The sequence below is a fragment of the Microtus oregoni genome, unplaced genomic scaffold (genome assembly GCF_018167655.1).
Source record: "Microtus oregoni isolate MIOR12 unplaced genomic scaffold, Mior012 000006F_ref0000085, whole genome shotgun sequence".
Lineage (NCBI taxonomy): Eukaryota > Metazoa > Chordata > Mammalia > Rodentia > Cricetidae > Microtus > Microtus oregoni.
This window is the reverse complement of record NW_024543065.1, coordinates 60,627,376-60,648,749: the sequence shown is the minus strand read 5'-3', so window position 1 is coordinate 60,648,749 and position 21,374 is coordinate 60,627,376. Positions and strand designations below refer to the sequence as shown.

The window sequence follows — 21,374 nt, the reverse complement described above, 5'->3', positions numbered from 1 at the left end:
TTAGCTGTTGAGCCATCCCTCCCTAGCACACTCTTCTTAAGTCTCTTCCATGGCTTTTTCCTTCTCTTCACTTACACGAGTTCAAGCTCTGTCAGCCTTGTTCCCATTGCTGGACACTGGACCACATTAATATTCTTTTCAAAATCACACCCAAGCTTTGCTTTCTTCGTGCAAGCCTCCCCGAGGTCCTTGGGTCAACAGGGGAGAGACCTGAGACCCTGGTAGCTTTGGCTTCCTCTTCTCCACCATGAGCCCTCCCTTCCACATTCTCCCACCATGATGCCGGCTACCTTACCACCTAACCAGAACAATGGGACCACTAGATCTGGACTTTCAGCCTCCCAAGTTGTGAGCTGAATAAACCTCTTTGTTTCATAAGGAGTTTGCCTCAGGTCTCTTGTTATAGTAACGGAACACTGACTACCATAGACACAAGCTTAGGCTCAAAGTGCCGTGAATAAAGCTGTGATAATGTGCAGAGTCTAGGGTACACTGTAAAGTGTGGCAAAGTGCAGAAGAGAACCTGATGCCTTAGTATACACCTCCTCCCTCTGGGTAAACAGTCAAAGGCCCTAACTTCACACCTGAGCTTACAGAAGCGGCAAACACTTCCCACGATCTCACGGGGAAATGACTGTCGAGGTCTCTAAGCCCTTCTGCATAACCCCACCATGTGTTCATCCATCCATTCCTCCATCCCTCCATCCTTCCATCCCTCCATCCATCCCTCCATCCCTCCATCCTTCCATCCCTCCATCCATCCCTCCATCCCTCCATCCCTCCATCCATCCCTCCATCCCTCCATCCCTCCATCCTTCCACCCGGCACAGGGTCTCACATTGTATCCCAGGCTGGCCTGAAACCTTGCTACCTCACCTGGATCCCAGGTCTCCACTGTGCTCCGTTCTAATTGAGCATTTTTAGCCCATTACTTCTGTGATAAAAGTCAGTTTTCAAGTTCTCTGACCTAGGGCAAGCTCATGCCAGGATGATAAGCAGAGAGAACCGGGCATGGCCTCAGAGGCTCCTGCCATGTTGTGCAGGTGGGAGACAGGGGGCCTGACAACGTCAAGGCCAAACTCTCACTCACCTCCCCCCAGCCATTCTTCACCATCAGGGGTGTCTGCGCTCACCATGGACGATGTGGAGTCCAGCAGGCTCACGACCTTCATCTCAACTTCCTCCCCCCCAAAGCTCTTCAACAACTTCATAACTTCACTGATGGTCAGCCACTTGCAATCCAGGCCTTGTATGGAAACAATGTAATCTCCTTCCTTGGTTCCTGCCAGCTAAAAAGAATTGCTTGGATGAATGTCAGGGATTCTCATTAAACCTAGATTCATGGTCTAAGTAGCCATTGGTGTAAGTCTGTCTTTTGATTGTGTGGGGGGGGGGCGGTAATCCATATGCTAATTAGGTCCCCCAGCACTGAGCTACACCCCAGCCTGACATTTGCATAAAAGTTGACTACAAGAAGCAAAAATTCATTTGAGGGGTAGTGGTGGCAAGTACACCTTTCACTTAGAGTCAAACCTTGGGCATGGCCAAACCCAAAACTCCATCCCACAGCTACTTGGGTCCAGGCCGCTGACTCTGACTCCTCCCCAACCCCCGTGGGCCCTCCCACTTACCGAAGCAGAACAGTGAGGATCCAGGAAGTGCACCTGGACTGGGGCATTCCCTCGCAAGGTGAAACCTAAGTCCCCTTCCTCCACCTTGAAGTGGATGCCTCGAGGAGGCGTCCAGCGCTTGTTGGCCGAAAACACAGACAGGGGGCCCTTGGGAAGAGAGGGTCGTGCGGTGAAGGGCTTGGCGGTGGAAGTGCCACGTGACCCAGGCTGGTCTCGAACACATGGAGTAGAGGGTTGCCCCTGCCTTTGTTTCTCAATCAGCTCCATCGTGCCGAATGTCCTATCAGAGGCAATGTGTGCTGGTGCCATCATATAAGAACAGTATTTACACTGTCTCTAACGTACCCAGTATATTTAAAATAAAATGAACTTTTAGAAATTCATTCATAGTCTCTCTTACTCTACTAGGGTTCGAACCCAGGGCTTTGTGCATGCTAGGGGAGCGCATTGTGACTAAGCTATACCCCTACGCCTACTAATTGTCTTAATAAGACCAGGCATGGTGGTGCATGCCTTGAATACCGTCACTTGGGAGGTAGAAGCAGGTGGAACTCCTTGAGTTTGAGACCAGCCTGGTTTACAGAGTCAGTTTCTAGGACAGCAGGGCTACACAGAGAAACCTTGTCTCAAAACAAAATATAATAATAATAATAATAATAATAATAATTAATAATAATAATAAAATAAAGAGAAAAGTTACAAGGTTCAACGAAAGTCTTCAGGTAATTTACGAAATAAGTGGTTGACCTACCAGCTTCTGGAAGAAGTCTGTGACTGTCACCTTGGAGAACTGGGGGGAGGTTATTTCAACCTCCCGTTCGGTTTTTGCTAAAGAAGAAGATTATGGATTAGGGTAAGTAGACGTATCAGAGAAAGTAGTGCTTGAAAACTCAGATCTCAAGACCTTCCTCCAAAGACACGAACCAAGTCTCCTTGGCTTAAACACTTCGCAGCGTAGATGGAAAACCCCTCAGACCTGGCCTAGGTGACCATGCTTTTCCCTGGGGCACTTCCTATGGACCTTAAACCATTCGGGGCTGGGACAGAGACAACCAGTGACAACTCCATCTTCTCTAACACTGTGGCCCTTTAATACAGTTCCTCCTGTTGTGGTGATCCCAACTATAAAATTATGTCGTAGCTACTTCATGACTGCAATTTTGCTACTGTTATGAATCATTACGTAAAGATCTGTGTTTTCCGATGGTCTTAGGCAATCCCTGTACAAGGGTCATTTGACACCCCCAAAGGGGTCTCGACCCACAGGTTGAGAACTGTTGTCAGAAAGCCTGATCACCAAGGCAGAGTCCCTCTAGTAACATAACGGCCCTGCCGGTTCTTAGGAACACTAACAGGACGCTGGGTTCCTGTGGGCTCCAGTCTGCTCTAGAGCATGGATTTTAGTGTCTAGCTCCTGGGCTGAGGGGAATACAGCACCAGAATGAAATCCATGACAGGCATTCCTATGTTCACCTCATATAAGGGCACCTGGGATAAAAACTGAATTTCCTCTTTGTCTGAATTTCGGTTGCATATGAGATCAAATCCAGGGCCTTATACACACTAGGAAGTGCACAGAACCAAGTCCCCAGCCCCTCCCTGGGGGATTCTAGGCAGGGGCTCTACCACTGAACCACACCCCCAGCCCCTCCCTGGGGGATTCTAGGCAGGGGCTCTACCACTGAGCCACACCCCAGCCCCTCACTGGGGGATTCTAGGAAGGAGATCTACCACTGAGCCACACCCCAGCCCCTCACTGGGGGATTCTAGGAAGGAGATCTACCACTGAGCCACACCTGCAGGAATCTAAAGCCCTAGCCACTGAGCTACAGCCCCAGCTACTTCCTCATCTTCAATGCACTATGGCTGCTGGCAGACGGCAAATGCTAAGACTGGTAGAGAAGAGCCCAGCATTCCAGCTTGACGAGGTCCTATCTCTAAGGACGGAACTCTAGAGACCAAGATCAGAGTAACTAGAAATAGAGAGGGTGAGATACTATAATACATTTTTTTAAAACTCTCATCCACAGTTCCTGGTTCATAACTCCCTCCCCCCAAGCAGGCTATAGAAACTGAAACTCCTGTCCTCCAGGGCAATCAGCAAAGCTCGAATCTGTCTGTCTAGGATCTGAGCACAGAGGCATTCTCTGACAGGTGCTGGTTTGTCTGGTTACTAGACCTCTCCATTCCAAAGGGACCTGCCCCTTGCCCTGCAAGAGGAATGCTGCGAGGCTCCAGCACACCCAGCTTGAACTGGTTTTTCCTCTGCGTCCTCAGAGGGTCCTGACTCAACTGGGTTACCCTCCAATTTTTCATCTCTAATTTTAAAAAAATCCTAATCATCCCTCCCTGTAATGTGACCTTTTGAGTGGGGTCCTGCAGAGACATGACTGGCAGTCCCCGGCAGGCAGAGCAATAACTGTCCAGGCCACCTCAACACTGCTGTGAGTGACATCTAGGACAAAAGGGAGAGAGTGACTCCAGGAGTAGAAACAGGTGCACTGGGCGGGAGAGATGGCTCAGTGGTTAAGAGCACTGCCTGCTCTTCCAAAGGTCCTGAGTTCAATTCCCAGCAACCACATGGTGGTTCACAACCACCTATAATGAGATCTGGTGCCCTCTTCTGGCCTGTATACTTAATAAATAAATAAATCTTAAAAAAAAAAAAGAAAAGAAACAGGTGCACTTGTGGCTTCCAAGCTAGGGAGGTAGGTGGGAAAGAAGACAGCCAGCGTAGTCCTTGGCGGAAGCTGCAGGGCTGACCAAGAAGCCCCAGAGAGATCACTGAAGCCCAGAGCAGGCCTGGGACAGCATGAGGAGGGGTATATCCAAACCAAATCAGAGAAAGCAGAGCTCAGGGAAAGGTTGGGAGTTTGGGCTGGTCAAGAAGACTCAGCAGAGGGATTAGCGAAGCCAGTTCAGGAGCACAGAATTAAGACGAGGAGAGCCTGAACCACCACGCCAATGAAAGAAAGCACAGGAGAGGAGGCGGAGACTGAGAAGGGGTGGGGACAGAGGCTGAGGTGAGGAGGTGAAGGTGAGAAGGACAGGGTGGAAAGGCCAAGGTAAGGGCAGCACCTCCCACCTCCACCCTGGTAGAAACAAGGGTTTTACTATGTAGCCCAGGTGAAGGCTAACCTTGAATTTATAGCATCCTCCTGCCTCACCTTCTCAATACTAGAATTACAGTCACTATATCCAACAGGATTGGTACTAGGTCCCTCTTCAATTCAGTCCTGGAAGGCCAAATTGATACGGGCTTGTATATCTATAGCCACAAGCACCCCCACACCACTGGTGCCACACAGCCAGGTGGCGGTTCCCATCACTCACAAAGGACATCTGGCGCATCAACCAAGTTCAGAAGATCGTCATCCTCTCGGTGCTGGTTGTACTTGAGCTGAGTGCGCTGGTGAGCAGCGGACAGCACATCCCGGAGCACTTGAATGTCACGCAGCTTCTTGCACAGGTTGGCCTCCCTTAGCGACTCCTCGTGGTAGCCAATGGCCCGGTGCAGATGTCCTTTACCTGCAGATAGAAACATCTCCTAAGCTACAGTACTGAAAATAGCCTGGTACTGGCATAAGAACAGACAGGAGGACCAACGGAACCGAATAGAAGACCCGGATATCAATCCACACATCTTCGAACACCTGATCTTTGATAAAAAAGCAAAAAAAATGGGAGGAGGTGGAAACTTTTTTTTTTCTCCTTTTCTCAATAAAAAAAAAAGCAAAAATATCAAATGGAAAAAAGAAAGCATATTTAACAAGTGGTGCTGGCATAATTGGTTATCAACATGTAGAAGAATGAAAATAGACCCATATCTATCACCGTGCACAAAACTCAAGTCCAAATGGATCAAAGACCTCAACATAAAGCCAGCCACACTGAACCTTATAGAAGAGAAAGTGGGAAATACTCTTGAACGCATTGGCACAGGGAACCACTTCCTAAATATAACCCCAGCAGCATAGACACTGAGAGAAACAATTAATAAATGGGACCTCCTGAAACTGAAAAGCTTTTTTAAAGCAAAGGGCATGGTCAACAAGACAAAACGACAGCCTACAGAATGGGAAAAGATCTTCACTAACCCCACATCAGACAGAGGTCTGATTTCCAAAATATACAAAGAACTCAAGAAATTGGACACCAAAAGACCACATAATCCAATAAAAAAATGGAGTACAGACCTAAACAGAGAACTCTCAACAGAGGAATCTAAAATGGCTGAAAGACACTTAAGTAAATGTTCAATAACCTTCCTCAAGACCCAGTAATACCACTTTTGGGCATATATCCAAAGGATGCTCAATTGTGCCACAAGGACATGTGCTCAACTATGTTCATAGCAACTTTGTTTGTCATAGTTAGAACCTGGAAACAACCTAAATGCCCCCCAATCAAAGAATGGATAAGAAAAATGTGGTACATTTACACAATGGAGTACTACACAGCAGAAAAAAAATAAAGACAGCTCGAATTTTGCAGGAAAATAGATGGAGCTAGAAAACATTATTTTGAGTGAGGTAACCCAGACACAGAAAGACAATTATCACATGTACTCACTCATAGGTGTTTTTAAACATAAAGCAAAGAAAGCCTACAAACCACAATCCCAGAGAACTTAGACAACAATGTGGACACTAAGAGAGACCTACATAGATCTAATCTACATGGGAAGTAGAAAGTAGAAAAAGACAAGATCTCCTGAGTGAATTGGGAGCATGAGGACCTTGGGGGAGGATGAAGGGGGGAGGGTAGAGGCAGGGAGGGGAGCAGAGAAAAATGTAGAGCTCAATAAATATCAATAAAAAAAGAAACATCTCCTAGACCAAGAAAGGCATTTCTGATTGAGTGACTTTAAAAAGGAAAAAAAAATCCTGTTTTGTGCGTGTACACACGTGTATTTGATGACGTCACTTTTAAAAGATTTATTTATTATGTATACAGTGTTCTATCTGCGTGTATGTCTGTCCGCCAGAAGAGTGCACCAGATCTCACTATAGATGGTTGTGAGCAACCATGTGGTTGCTGGGAATTGAACTCAGGACATCTGGAAGAGCAGCCAGTGCTCTTAATCTCTGAGCCATCTCTCCAGCTCCTGAAGTAACTTTTCTTTTTAACTTTTTTTTCTTTTTTAATTTTTTTGGTGCATGTGGGCAGGGGTAGTGGATGGTTCTCAAATATCCCAGGCTAGCCTCAAACTTACTATGATAGTCAATGTTGACCTTGAACTTCTGATCCTCCTGCCTCCACCTCCCTCCCTAGTCCTGGGATCATAGGCATGTCCTCCCACACCTGTCTGGTCCTCAGGATTCAACCCAGGGTTGCAGGCTGGGCGAGGGTCTACCAAGTAGACAGCTAGGTTTACTATGGAGCATAGCTCTGAAGTAAAACACCAGCCATGGCGATGCCTGGGAGGAGGGTGCCCCTAAGAAAAGAAACAGGTGCAACTGCCCTGGGGCAGGAACGTAACCAGGTCTTCTAGGAAAGGAGGTTATGATGGAGGGAGGACGGGAGGAAGGGCAGAGTGAGTCAGAGCAAGGGCCAGCTCACTCCTGACCTTACAAGTGCCTGAAGGGACACATCAGGGTGTGAGCAGAGAATTAAGGTGGCCAGGGTCTGTGGGAACGGGGAAATGGGAGTGCAGCTGTGATAATGGGGGTCCTACCAGGCCTATCTCACAGAGCTGTGTGGGATTCAACAGAGTCAGCATGAGTTGGGTAAGCTCTGTTGACGCAACTTCAGCCAGGGTGGCGGGATAAGAGGAGGTGAAACCTCAGCCATGTTTTCTAGGTAAAGTTCGTATAATTTGCTGACCAAATGTGGAGAGAGGCATGGCCAAGGTACCCCAGAGGCAGAATATCACCAAAATGGGGAGACGTTCATGCTGACGACCAAACCAGGATACCCCATTTCCAGCCCTCACTTGCCGTTGGTGAAGCATCAAAAACAATGGGAACCAGTGCGTTCCAGCACTTGGGTGTGGGATAATCCTCCTGCACACTGCAAAATATGTATTCCTCTCATTGGTTAACAATAAAGCTGAATTGGCCCATAGCCAGGCAGAATAAGGCTAGGCAGGAGAGCCAAAGGGTGGAGTCTGAGGAGATGCAAGCCAGCTGCTGGGGAAACAAGATGTCCTAGAGGACAGGTGAAGCCAGCTGCTGGGGAAACAAGATGTCCTAGAGGACAGGTGAAGCTAGCTGCTGGGGAAACAAGATGTCCTAGAGGACAGGTGAAGCCAGCTGCTGGGGAAACAAGATGTCCTAGAGGACAGGTGAAGCCAGCTGCTGGGGAAACAAGATGTCCTAGAGGACAGGTGAAGCCACGAAGCCACGTGGCAAAATGAAGATGAATAGAATGGGTTAATTTAAGTTGTCAGAGCTAGTTAATAATAAGCCTGAGCTATAGGTCAAGCATTCTGTAATTAATAGAAGCTTTTGTGTGATTATTTGGGACCAGGAAGTTGGGACAAAAGAAAAGCTCCACCTCTGTTTACACTTGGGAAGCTGAGGTAAGAGGGTAGCAAGTTCAAGGTTGGCCTGGGCTACAGAGCTGGGCATTTTACCAAGAACTTGTTCCCAAAAGAAAAATATAAAAAAAGGCAGGGGTGTAGCTTAGTGATAACGTGTTTGCCCAGCATTCATGAGGCCCTTTATTCAATTCCCAATTCTGAGAAAGGAGAAAGGGGAGGGGAGGAGAGGGGGAGAGGGAAGGAGAAGGGATGGGGGGAAGGGACGGAAGGGCTGGGAGGGACCGGAGGGGAAGGGACAGGGATGGGAAGGGATAAGAGGAGAGGGGACCAGAGGGAAAGGGAGGGGGAGCAACAACAGAGCCATCCGCAAACAGCTACAATGTTAGGAGATAGTCAAAAGCCTGGCTGTGGTTGGAAGCTTGGGCACTCAAGGAGCTGTGAGGACATAGCTCTGGAAAGCCCTCTGTGACGAGGGCAGGCCCACGCAATGTCTCAGTGCAGGGTGGTCCCCTTTCCCAAACCCTCCCTCGGAGCCCCGTTGGGGGCTGTTGCAGCTAGCAGAGCCCAGTCCCAGGACAGGAGCACGCACCTAGTTGCATGCGCTGCCCGTAATTCTTCAGCGTGGCCAGAGGCGCCATCCCTTCCGGCATGTGGTCGTAGAGCTGGGATAGGCACTTCTCCTGGTGGTCCACGTCCATGCCTGGCTTCACTGCAAAGACAGCCACAGGTTATATCTCTCTGGAGACAGTGCCCTAGACCCCAGTTCTGCTTGAACAATGCCACAAAACTCCTTTTGGCTTCAAGGTATAACCCAGGCTGCGAGGCCTTTAGCCTTTGCTCCCAAGGGGACAGCCACACACTAGAGGTTCAGGATTTGACCCTGAATCCAACTCCTTTACCTACTCCTCCAAGTTGATCATTATATGGAGTCTTCTTGCACAGTTGTGACCCTGTGGCTGTCCCCTCTGCATTCCTCCCAGGGGCTGCCATACCCCCGTAAGTCTCCTTCCTTCCTTTGTCTTCCCTGGAAGAGGTCTTTCTTGTTAATTTGGGAGATAGGGTCTCTAGTAGCTCAGGCTGGCCCAGCACTTACTGTGTAGCTGAGGATAACCTTAAACTCCTGACGCTCTCGTCTCCACCTTCCAAGTGTGAGGGTTATAGGTGCATACCACCACGCCCAGCTTTCTCAGTGGTATAGATTGAACCCGGGGCTTCCTGCATACCAGGCAAGCAGCCTGAGGACTAAGCTGCGTGCCCAACCGTGTGATAGGTAGTGCTAACTGTGTGCAAGCAGTGAGTGGGATGGAAATATTCTCCAGTCCCATAACTTGTAAAACCATCTGGATGAAGGAAGGAATAGTGTGGTGGCTCACGCACAGTGCTGAGGGGCTGAGGCAGAGACCGTGAGCCTGAAGCCAGCCTGCGTATATGGCGGAATCTTATTCAAACAGAACACTCACAGTGAGCACAGCACCAATCCTTTTCAAACTGGGCTGCAGAAACCTGGACACAGGGTTTCTCTGTGTAGCTCTGGCTGTCCTGGAACTCTGTAGACCAGGCTGACCTCACACTCACAAAGATCCATCTGTCTCTGCCTCTGGAATGCTGGGATTTAAGGCACGTATCACCATGCCCAATCTTTTTATTTAAAATTTTAATCACATTTTTTTTTCTTTTTTTGGTTTTTTGAGACAGGGTTTCTCTGTGATTTTGGAGCCTGTCCTGGAACTAGCTCTTGTAGACCAGGCTGGTCTCGAACTCACAGAGATCTGCCTGCCTCTGCCTCCCAAGTGCTGGGATTAAAGGCATGCGCCACCACCGCCCGGCTTTCACAATTTTTTTTTTTGCCACGAATTTTGATTCATTTAAAATACCACCCATCAGCCAAGATGCTAGCAGCACACACAAATTCATTCATTAAAATAAAAAAATATATCACCTTTGCTAGACACAGTGGCAAATGCCTGTAAGCCTAGCACTTAAGAGCAAGACAGAAAGAAAAGGAGTTTAAGGCCAGCTTGGGCTACATGGCATCCTTTTCAATAAAACACAGCAAAATTACTATCTGAGGATGTGTGCGCTGGCACACACCTATAATCTTAGCATTCGAAAGGCTAATGCAGGAGGATCTTGAGTTCAAGACCAGCTTCGGCTACATAGGGAGACCTCCTTCTCTAAGTAGATATACAACAATTAAATGAATTAAAATAAACACTACCGAGTAAGGCACTGCATTTCATCCCCAAAACTTCCAAAATTAAAAATAAACTGGGTGGGGGGCTGGAGAGATGGCTCAGTGGTTAAGAGCATTGCCTGCTCTTCCAAAGGTCCTGAGTTCAATTCCCAGCAACCACATGGTGGCTCACAACCATCTGTATGAGGTCTGGTGCCCTCTTCTGGCCTGGAGACATACACGCAAACAGAATATTGTATACATAATAAATAAATAAATAAATATTTTAAAAAAAAGGGCTGGCGAGATGGCTCAGAGGTTAAGAGCACTGACTGCTATTCCGGAGGTCCTGAGTTCGATTCCCAGCACCCACAAGGTGGCTGACAACCATCTGTAATGAGATCTGGTGCCCTCTTCTGGCCTGAGGGCATACATGGAGGCTGAACACAGTGTACATAATAAATAAATAAATCTTTAAAAAAAAAAAAACTGGGTGGTGGTGACACATGCCTTTAATCCCAGCACTCGGGAGGCAGAGGCAGGTGGATCGCTGTGAGTTGAGGAGAGCCTGGTTTACAGAGTGAGTTCCAGGATGGCCAGGGATGTTACACAGAGAAATGCTGTCTTGAAATAATAATAAAATATAAAAATAAAAAAATAATTTGGGCTGCAGAGTGGCTCAGTGGTTAAGAGTGCATATTGGTCTTGCAGAGGACCCTACTATAGTTCCAGCATTCACATCAAGCAGCTTGCAACTCCCTGTTATCTCCAGCTCTGGGGCAGCTAGCCCCCTCTTCTGGCCACTATGAGCACTGCACTCACACACACACACACAATCCCACATACATCCTCACAGATAGATGGTGGTGTGAATGAAAATGGCCCACATATGCTCATATATTTGCAGGGTTAGTCCCCAGATGATGAACTGTTTGTAAAGGATTAGCAGGTGTAGCCTTGATGGAGGATGTGTGTCACTGGGTGTGGGGTTTGAGGTTTCAAAAGTCCACACTAGACCCAGCGACTTTCTTTCTCTCCCTGCCAGCTGCAAATGGATAAAGATGTAGCTCTTAGCTGCTTCTCCAGCACCATGCCTGCCTCCTGCCATGTCCCCTGCCATGCTGGTCATGAACTAACCCCTCTGAAACTGTAAGCAAGTTAAATGCCTTAGTCACGGTGACTCTTTGCGGCAATACATGAGTAGCTAAGACAACATAAACAAAATTTAAAATAAATATTAAAATATAATTTTAAGGTGGGCGTGGTGATGCATATCTTTAATCTTATCACTTGAGAGGCAGAGGCAGGTGGATTTCTGTGATTTGGAGGCCAGTCTGGTCTGTAAAATGAGTTCTAGAACAGCCAGGGCTACACAGAGAAACCCTGTCTCAAAAACAAAACGAAGTTATTTATTCCCCTGACTCCCTTTAGAGAGGTTGACCCTGAATTCCACAGGCCTGTATAATAGCCACTTAGGTCAGTGTATCTTTTCCACCTGGTGCCCTGTGGCGGGCCTAAATCCAAGACAGGAAGGCAGTTCCCTCTCAGCTCAGCACGCCCCAAAGGGAGCAAGCCCACAGCCCCGAGCCCAAGCCTTACACTGGTGATCGATGAGGAGAGTGGCGGCAAAGTAGTGAGCTAGGGCCCCATAGTGGTGGACCTTCACGTAGGCCACGCTGGCCCACGAATACGGGATGTTCTCTTTCACTGGTTCCTGGCTCATGGCTGCATGCAGCTGCCGGTAGACCTCTGCCACCTGAAACAGAAGGGATGTGGGCAAGGAAAGCCTGGTACGGGGGCCCCTCCCAAGTCCGGCTGCAGAGAAAGAGTCCTTTCTTTTAAGCCGAATCAATCCCCCGCTGGAGAATGCTCCAGAATGCAGGCAGAAAGCCAAGCAAGTCCACCTGCTGTCAGCCTCGGTATTAACAGAGGATCAGGCAACTGTCATTAGGCCGCTTTGTCGGCTAAGTCGCAGATGGGAACGATGAGCCGTATCTGAAACACCAGTACCTGCCAAGCAAATGCAGGCCAGCCACCTTGGCACATCGCTTAGATTGTGGATGACAAACCCCACCCCCCACCTCCGCACTGCTCCTAGCCACCCGTACCAGCAGATCCTGCCCACCCAAAAGTCACAGGAACTCAGAAGCCTTTACCTTGGCAGCCTCCTGAGCCACCTTTACGAGCATGAAGAACTCATTCTGGATCCCTGGAAGGCAGACTTTCTCAAACACGCTTTCTTGGGCTTGGGCGAGCATCATTTTGACCAGGACAGTGAGCATGGCGGGGCTCATGTCGTAACTTGGAGTGTGCGTGAATGTCTCCTTCAGGTAGTTTAAAACCCCTAGAATCAGAATTTGCTGCTCTTTAGTAGGAAATCACACTGGTTTTATCATGCTAATGTAGAGAGAGAAAAAAGGAAATACAACTGGATTGGGGGGGGGTCGCTCATCAATGAGTGTTTGCATGGCACCCCGGGTGCCTGAGCACAAGTCACTAACAATGCAAAGAAAAATTATCTATTTAACATCAACCTAATGTGTATATACAACTTATACACATGTTTCTATTATATATGCACACATATACACAGGTATACATGGCAGGCACCTATAATTTATATATATACATATAAAGGTGGTACAACCTATTATCCTAAAGCATTTTGAAAAATATATATTTTGCCAGGTGCGTTGTACACACCTTTAATCCTAGCGCTAGGGAAGCTGAAGTAGGAGGATGGAGAATTCAAAGACATTCTGGGCTACACACACACACACACACACACACACACAATCTATCTGACTCTCAGGTGCCACACTATCTAGCCATTCCTTTGTGCAGAGCTAAATAATTGCACTAAAGATCTGACTGCTGCCAGGCGGTGGTGGCGCACACCTTTAATCCCAGCACTTGGGAGGCAGAGTCAGGCGGATCTCTGTGAGTTCGAGACCAGCCTCGTCTACAAGAGCTAGTTCCAGGGCAGGCTCCAAAGCTACAGCGAAACTCTGCCTTGAAAAACAAAAAACAAAAACAAGCAAACAAAACCAAACAAAGTGAGGGGCTGAGGTAAAGCTGGGGTAGAGAGCAGTGCTTACAGTGTGAGCAGCCCCAGGTTTATCCCCAGTCAAATGAGGAATGATCTGGGTGTGGTGGCCTTTAATGTCAGCACTGGGGAAGTGAGGGAGGAGGATCTCCGAGAGTTCCGAGCCAGTCCGGTTTACACAGTGGATTTCAGGCTTGCCAGGGCTGCATAGTTAACACCCTGTCTCAAAAGACGGGACTGCAACTCGGATGTGTGGCCAGCATGAATGAAAACTTCAAGCTGACTATGATAAACCAGCCCCGGAAGGACAGACAGTACGAGATTTTGTTTGGTAAGATTCCTGGGATAGTCAAAGTCAGACGAGTAAAGTAGAACAGAGGTCACTGGTCACTAGGAGCTGCAGGAATAAGGAAAGGGACATTGCAGTCTGCTAGTGAGAGATGCCAGGTATGGTGGCACACCCCTGTAATACCGGCACTTGGAAGAATGAAGCAGAAAGGTGGCCCGACGACCCTGTCTCAACGAGCCAATAAAAACACGCCTAAATAGGACCACTGCAGTGCGTGTGATGAGGCCACCCTTGAGCTGGGGGTGCTGATGGCCGCACACTTAAAAACAATGGTCAACAAGACGATTGTGTCTCCTGCGTATTTACTACAAGAAATGGTTGAGGGGGCTGGAGAGATGGCTCAGCGGTTAAGAGCATTGCCTGCTCTTCCAAAGGTCCTGAGTTCAATTCCCAGCAACCACATGGTGGCTCACAACCATCTGTAATGAGGTCTGGTGCCCTCTTCTGGCCTGCAGGCATGTACACAGACAGAACATTGTATACATAATAAATAAATAAATACATAAAAAAAAAAGAAATGGTTGAGCCTGGCGGTGGTGGCGCATGCCTTTAATCCCAGCACTCGGGAGGCGGAGGCAGGCGGATCTCTGGGAGTTCGAGGCCAGCCTGGTCTACAAGAGCTAGTTCCAGGACGGACACCAAAGCTACAGAGAAACCCTGTCTCAAAAAACCAAAAAAATAAAAATAAAAAAATAAAAAAAAAGAAATGGTTGAAACTGTAATTTATGACATCTGTCCCTCACCACGGTCTTTTACATTGGATTCTCTTCTGGGACATTTATATCTGCATAAAGCCAGGAAGCCATCTGAGCACCTTTGTCTCTGTCCCACCTGGGACACTCCATCCCCACCCACGACTGAGCATGTGATGGAGAAAACAGAAAGCCAGTGGGGTGAGTGAGCAGTGCCAGGGCTTTTCCCTGGGGAACCCTCCACTGGACACGCCCACGTGGCCACCGAGAAAGGTTAGAGAAAGGTTAACCGAGTCAAGCAGTGACAGAGGGACAGTTAACCTGGAGCTGAAGGGGCCTGGACTGCAGGCCTCCCATCCAACTGGTTCCGCTGGTTTTGCCGCCCCAGAGAAGGATGGTGTCTGCTCCAGGCTGTTTGTCGGTCCCCCCCCCCCCCCCAACGTGTCTTGTCACTGAGTTCCTTTGTTTGTATTTCTGAAGCCTCCGAGGCAGGTCACAAAGTGTGGCTCCCTAGGACTCCTCAGAGGCCAGCCACAATTAGACAAGCCTGCCATCCCAGCACGCCAGAGACCAAGAGCTTACGGTCAGCCCGAGCTAAATATTAACAAGACCTTGCCTCCAGGAGTCAAAATGGCAAAGCTGTGGGACTTTGTGGGTTTTAGAATGAGGTTTCCAGGCAGGCTGTCGCAGAGAGAGGCCAAAGGATGCAAGGCTGGAGGGGCGCGTGGTGGCACACACTTGTAATCACAGTCCTCGGGAGGCCGAAGCAAGGGGATCAGCTCAAGTTCAAAATCCAAAATCAGCCTAGCCCACATAGTGAGTTAAAGGTCATGCTGGTGGCAAAGTGACCTGTCTATCAAACTTATCCAACTGGCCACTTGGAGGTCATCCTGTGGTCTGCATCACGGCGCCCCTTATTACCCTCCATTATGTAGACAGAGGCCTGCTAGACTGGAGCAACACGGAGCCCTCAGTCTGATACCGCGATCAGCGCCAGGCTGACCCACTACACCAACTCCCACCACACGGCCCTTACAGCTTGGTGCTAAGCTGGTTTTCTTTATTAGTCCTGACTCTGGTTCATAACAGGCTGAGCTGCTGTAGGGGTAATGAAGTTAAAACAGGGGCGGGGGGGTGGGGAGCAAGCCACCGATTGTGGTGGCTCAGCTGTCACCCTAGCACTTGGGCTGAGGCAGGAGGACCCCAAGGTCAAGGCCAACCTGAACCACAAGCAGCACAGTCTGTGAGTGACAGAAGCAGAAGCAGCAGGCTCCTGGTGCGCAGTACCTGACAGCGCTAAAATCAGCAACCGCAGGCTCTGCAAACTTGGCCGGTTAAGCATAATCCGAAAAGTAGCAATAGTAACAGTAATTCCCTTTATCTGAGATTCAGCTTTGTTCCGGCTCAGTTACCTTCAGCCAACTGTAATATGATAGTATTGCACGGAAAATTCCAGAAACAAGCAATTTATCACGTTGCATTGTTATCACTGTTCTGCTTTATTGTTAGTTGTTAATCTTTGACTGTGCCCAGTCTATCACAGATATGGGCATATGTGGGAATTCTTTCTCCATTCCCTTCATTTGTCTGTAGCACTGGGGGTCAAACCTAGAGCCCCGCACATGCTAAGCAAACATCCTATCCCTGAGCTCCATCTCCAGGCCCCAAACAGGCTCCAGAACTGTTAGTAGTTTACACACGTCTTGGAACACGTCCCCTTATGCATAGATCACTGTACTGACCCATATAGTAACATACAGTGAGAATTATTTGTGTTTTAATAAATAAAGCTTGCCTGAAGATTAGAGTGCACTAGCCAGCCATACAGGCCGGGCAGTGGTGGCACACACCTTTAATCCCAGCAGCCACGCTAGTTAGCCACAGAGGCCGGATGGTGGTGGGGCACGCCTTTAATCCCAGCACTAGAGAGGAATATAAAATGGGAGGAAACAGGAGCTCAGAGTCTCGGTCTGCAGTCTGAGGTCTGGTGGAGAGCATTGCAGTCTGAAGTCACACTGAGGACAGAGGTAAGAACTCTCTAGTAGCTTCGCTGCTTTGCTATTCTGGTCTTCAGGCAAGCTTTATTTATTAAAACACAAATAAAATATCACTAGAGTAACAACTAATAGAAAACTCTAACGGCTACATCTTCACTAGCGAGGGCAAGTTACTGTATTCCCATTATTGAGAAATAGTCCCGGCCGACGCCGAAGCCACTCACCTAGAAAAAATTAATCACTAACCACAAGCCTCACTATGCATATGAGCCCTACTGTACTGAGGTCACATGACGTCAACCACTGAGCAAGTCTCACCAAGAAGTTACACAGCCATTCCTTCCTCCTTTATGTGTGTGACCTTATAGATTGACCCTAGAGTCTCCCTCAAGCCGGTCAAACCTCCTCCTACTGCCTCTGAACCACACCCCCAGCCCCTCATTAGGAGCTTTTAGGCAAGAGCTCTAATTCTGGAGCCATGCCCGGGCTCTTATCAGACTTGGAAGGCTTTAGTACTTGATGGGTCTGCAGAGGACCCAAGCAGGACTCTTTTCGGCTGGGGTCAGAGATTCAGCACCATTGATGCCACCCGGCGGGTTCAAGACTGTAGCGTGGCTGTCCCGGAGGACACACACCTGCAGCTCTCTGGAAGGCGTCCACTGCACTCTCCAGCCCGGTCTGTGTCTGCCGGTTACAGCGGGTCCCAATCTGGGTATACAGTGCCCCGATATTGAAGAGGATGCTGGCCTTCTCCAGTAGCAAGTTCTGCTGACTGACCGGAACCCCGGTGAGGGAGTCATACCTATGCAAAACAAATAGGTTCTGATCAGACAGATGAGGGCCTGGCTAGTCAATGCCACTTTTGGGCACGTCAAAACAAGACTCACTTCTCACGTGAAATTCAAAGGTGCACAGGCAAGCAGGTTTTTGTTTCCAAGCAAGATGACAAGTCTGACACTTACCATCCCAGCCTCAGGAGGCTGAGGCAGGAGGACCATGAATTGGAAACCACCCAAATCTTTCTCAAAAGAAAAACAGAAAAATATCCCCACAAGCCAGACCTGGTGGCCCATGCCTATCATCCTGGCACCCTCTGAAGGCTGAGGTAGGAGGATTGTGACTTTGACACTCTGGACCACCTAGCAAGAACCTTTCTCAAGGAACCATATTAGTCTTTAAATTATCATGGGGAAGAATCAAATGTTTTGTTTCAAGTTTTAAAACCTCCTTCCGGTGGTACACAACTATAACCACAGCACTTGGGTTGCAGAGACAGGAGGATCACAACCAGTTTGAGGTCAGTTTAAAGGAACCTTGGGACTACATAGTGAAATCCTATCTTAAAAATAAGCCAGGTGGTGGCAGTGTAGACGCACACCTTTAAACCCAGCACTCGGGAGGCAAAGGCAGGCAGATCTCTGAGAGTTCAAGGCCAGTCTGGTCTACAGAGTAGTTCCAGAAGAGCCAGGATTGTTAGACAGAGAAATCAAACGAAACAAAACAAAAACTCTCTTTTTGCTGCCCTTGTCATTGGGATCAAACTCAGGTCCAGCTCACACCCACAGCCCCATGAAAGAAAAGAATCTTCTCAAAAACAAAACAACAACAACAAAAAAATCTGTCTTGCTTCTCATTAGTGCCACCTGAGAGCTCTGGTTCTCCCTCAATGACAAAATGAACACACACAGAGAAACGGCCCCCCCATATGAAGAAGCCCTGGGGGCAGGCTTTCTTTCCGTCTCTTGTTCTTTACACAAACATCGATTCACCACCGACAGTCCCTGCCCCCTGGCACCACAGTCACCACCCCCACCCCCACCTGCTAGGCAAACACCACAGTCAGAATGAGGTGCACAGCAGAGGGGACCCCATAGAGCACCTACCAGGTAAACAAGAGCCCCATGTGGCGGGTGGGCGGGAAAAACCTGCTCTCCACAAAGCCCAGCTGGATGAAGTAGGACATGAGCAGCTCAACCCCCGCCTCATCCCGGCTGGGTGTTCGGCAAGCCTGAAAAGGAAGCCGTGGAGGGGTGAACAAGCTGAGGGTCATGGCCCAGGACCCGTACAGGAACACTCAAATACACACCATGCTGTGGGTATCATGAACTCCGGAAGAGGTAGCGGAGGGGACGGAGTCAAAGTGAGGAATCCGGGACCCCAGCCCCGGCCCCATCATGGGGACATCACCCCTTCTATGGTTTTCAGGTACAGCAAGTGCCACGGATGATCCTGACAGCCATTCCCCATGCCCAGCGTCCTGGACTCTCGGAGGCTATGAGTGTCAGCCTTAGGATGTCCCGAAGCTGAGGCAAGCAGAGCTGACTCACCTGCCGCAGGTCCATAAGGTCTGCGATGTCATCTTCGTACAAATAGCTGTCTTCGCTGTAATGCTCCAAGATAAAATCCTGCCAGAAAAAAAGACACGGCTTGAGTCAGCAGCTGAAGCTGCACCTCGTGGATGGGGGTAACCGGCACATACAAGACCAGGGGCGTAGGGGAGCGGGGGTGTTCTGTCCCTGAGGGGACACTAGCCCACTCAGCATGTGGCTCTGGCAGGCCTGGCCCTTCTCCCCAACTCCCTCTGCCTTGCTAAAAACCCTTAGGTTACATTCCTAAAGCTAGCCACCAAAGTCTATTCCATTATTTGGCACTTCTTCCTCCTGCAACAGGACTACCAAGGTCCATCACTCACAAGTCCCCTTGAGCTCTCCTAATTAACACACCCAATTAAAATTAAACACTTCATGGTAACAAGGTAAAACCACCATTTGCCTTTGTGCCATCATGCCTGTCTCCTCTATCCAGAGGCAGTTCTTTGTCCCTTTGAGACAAATAGCCCTGCATACCCTTGTCCCTCATCCTCCATCTTCTTTACGACAGCATCCTAGCTCATTCTAACACAGACCTCCCCGTTTTTTCTTTCTTTCACCACAAATGGCCAGGCAATGGTGGTGCCTGCCTTTAATCCCAGCACTCGGGAGGCAGAGGCTGGTGAATCTCTGTGAGTTTTGGTTTTTTAAGACAGGGTTTCTCTGTGTAGCTCTGGCTGTTCTAGAACTTGCTCTGTAGATCAGTAGATCAGGCTGGGAAAATAATATTTTTTTAATGCAAAGAAAAAAATTGAAAGAAGGGAACAATGTCTCTATAACGGTTAAATGATGATACTTTAACTACTTCTGACAGACCCGCAAGCACCCAGACCCTCCACTGTTATGCTGACTCAGTACCTGGACACATGGCCTTTTTTTTTTTTTAAATATTTATTTATTATGTATACAGCTAGCCAGAAGAGGGCACCAGACCTCATTACAGATGGTTGTGAGCCACCATGTGGTTGCTAGGAATTGAACTCAGGACCTTTGGAAGAGCAGGCAATGCTCTTAACCACTGAGCCATCTCTCCAGCCCAGACACATGGCCTTTGAAGCCAACGTGACCTGGGCCTAGGGATGATAGCTGGATGGGATGGGGACCTTTGTGTGAACAGCCCTGGTGGTTAGGCTTAGAAGATACCCCAGTACGACTCTTTAACTGAGAGTAGAGTAACCCACTGTTTGACAACTGCTCGGAGTGCAGGTGGTCCTTCAGCAGACAGTGATGGGCATTTGCCATCTGCCAGGCGCTGTTTGAAGCTCCTTCCCCTTCACTCAGCTCACACTGACCCAGGGGAGGTGACCCACGACAGGCTCCATAGCATATACAAGTTAGACAAGTAGCCCTTAACCAAAACCCCTGGGACTGTTGATGCTTCTGGCTGCAGACGTTTCAAGATTAGTTGTATACACACAGTATATTCTGGGATACAAACCTAAACTTGAAGTTTACCTATTCTATTTTTCTTCCTTTTTAAAGACATTTTTAGATAGGTGGTGGTGGCGCACACCTTTAATCCCAGCACTGGGATGCAGAGCCAAGTGGATCTCTCTGAGTTTGAGGCCAGCCTGGGCCTGGTCTACAGAGTGAGTTCCTGGACAGCCAGGGCTACACAAAGAAACCTTGTCTCAAAAAAAAAAAAATTGCTAAATTCAAAAAAATCCTAAAAGTTAATATATAAAAGTTGGAGGAGGGGGTTTCAAGAGATTCCTAGCAATTAAGAAACATGACTGTTCTTTCAAAAGGACCTGGGTTCAATTCCCAGACACATGGTGGCTCACAACTATCTGTAACTCCAATTCTAGATGATTGGATGCCTTCTTTTAACCCCTAGGGACAGCACGCATGTGCACAGGGCACAGACATATACATTGAAAATAACAAAAATCTTAAAAAATAAATCAAGGAGCCGGGTGGTGGCGGCGCACGCCTTTAATCCCAGCACTCGGGAGGCAGAGGCAGGCGGATCTCTGTGAGTTTGAGGCCAGCCTGGTCTACAAGAGCTAGTGCCAGGATAGGCTCTAAAGCTACAGAGAAACCCTGTCTCGAAAAAAACCTAACCTAACCAAAACAACAAAACAAAAACAAAATAAATAAATAAATCAAGGGAGTGAGAAGGTGGCGTAGCGGACAAAGTGCTTGCTGCACAAGCGTCAGGACTTGGGATTTCATCCTCGGCATCCATGTTTGAAGCTGGGTCTATGGTGCATGCTCGGAACCCCAAAAGGGGGAGATAACCAGAGATTAGGAATTCACTGATCGGATACTCAAAACAAAAGGTTGAACAAGCTCCAGGTTCAATGAGAGATCCTGCCTCAGACCAGCGAGGTGGTTCGGGAAAGACCCGTGCACTCTGTGAACCCACCGAGGCTGTGGTTGCCTGCACTAGACCCACCGAGTCAATGCTCCAGCCGAGCAGAGGGAGCTCATAAACTCCCACCATAACTGAGTGGCTTCCAATTGAAGGAGAGCTGGTTCTCTTTAAGGGTGTGGCCTGCAGTAGATCCACAGTGATGCCATGGGTGGACCCAGGTCCCCTAGTATGTGGGCAACTCAAATAGGATTTGGTGGGTTATAAAAATAAAAAGGCGTAAAGTTGGGAAGTGGCAGGGGACATGGGGGAGTGGGAG

At 48.6% G+C, this 21,374-nt stretch overlaps 1 protein-coding gene across 1 annotated transcript in view; it reads right to left on the bottom strand.

The window, feature by feature from the left end:
* The window catches only part of Rhpn2 (rhophilin Rho GTPase binding protein 2), a 69,346-nt gene that overhangs the window by 6,139 nt on the left and 41,833 nt on the right, over positions 1-21,374 (bottom strand). Inside the window, exons 5-14 of the mRNA XM_041654359.1 lie at positions 18,700-18,777; positions 18,256-18,380; positions 17,008-17,174; positions 12,445-12,632; positions 11,888-12,044; positions 8,705-8,824; positions 4,965-5,159; positions 2,383-2,459; positions 1,632-1,778; positions 1,134-1,289 (exon numbers count right to left, since the gene is read on the bottom strand). Coding sequence (XP_041510293.1) covers positions 1,134-1,289; positions 1,632-1,778; positions 2,383-2,459; positions 4,965-5,159; positions 8,705-8,824; positions 11,888-12,044; positions 12,445-12,632; positions 17,008-17,174; positions 18,256-18,380; positions 18,700-18,777 — 1,410 coding nt within the window. The remainder of the gene's footprint in view (positions 1-1,133; positions 1,290-1,631; positions 1,779-2,382; positions 2,460-4,964; positions 5,160-8,704; positions 8,825-11,887; positions 12,045-12,444; positions 12,633-17,007; positions 17,175-18,255; positions 18,381-18,699; positions 18,778-21,374) is intronic.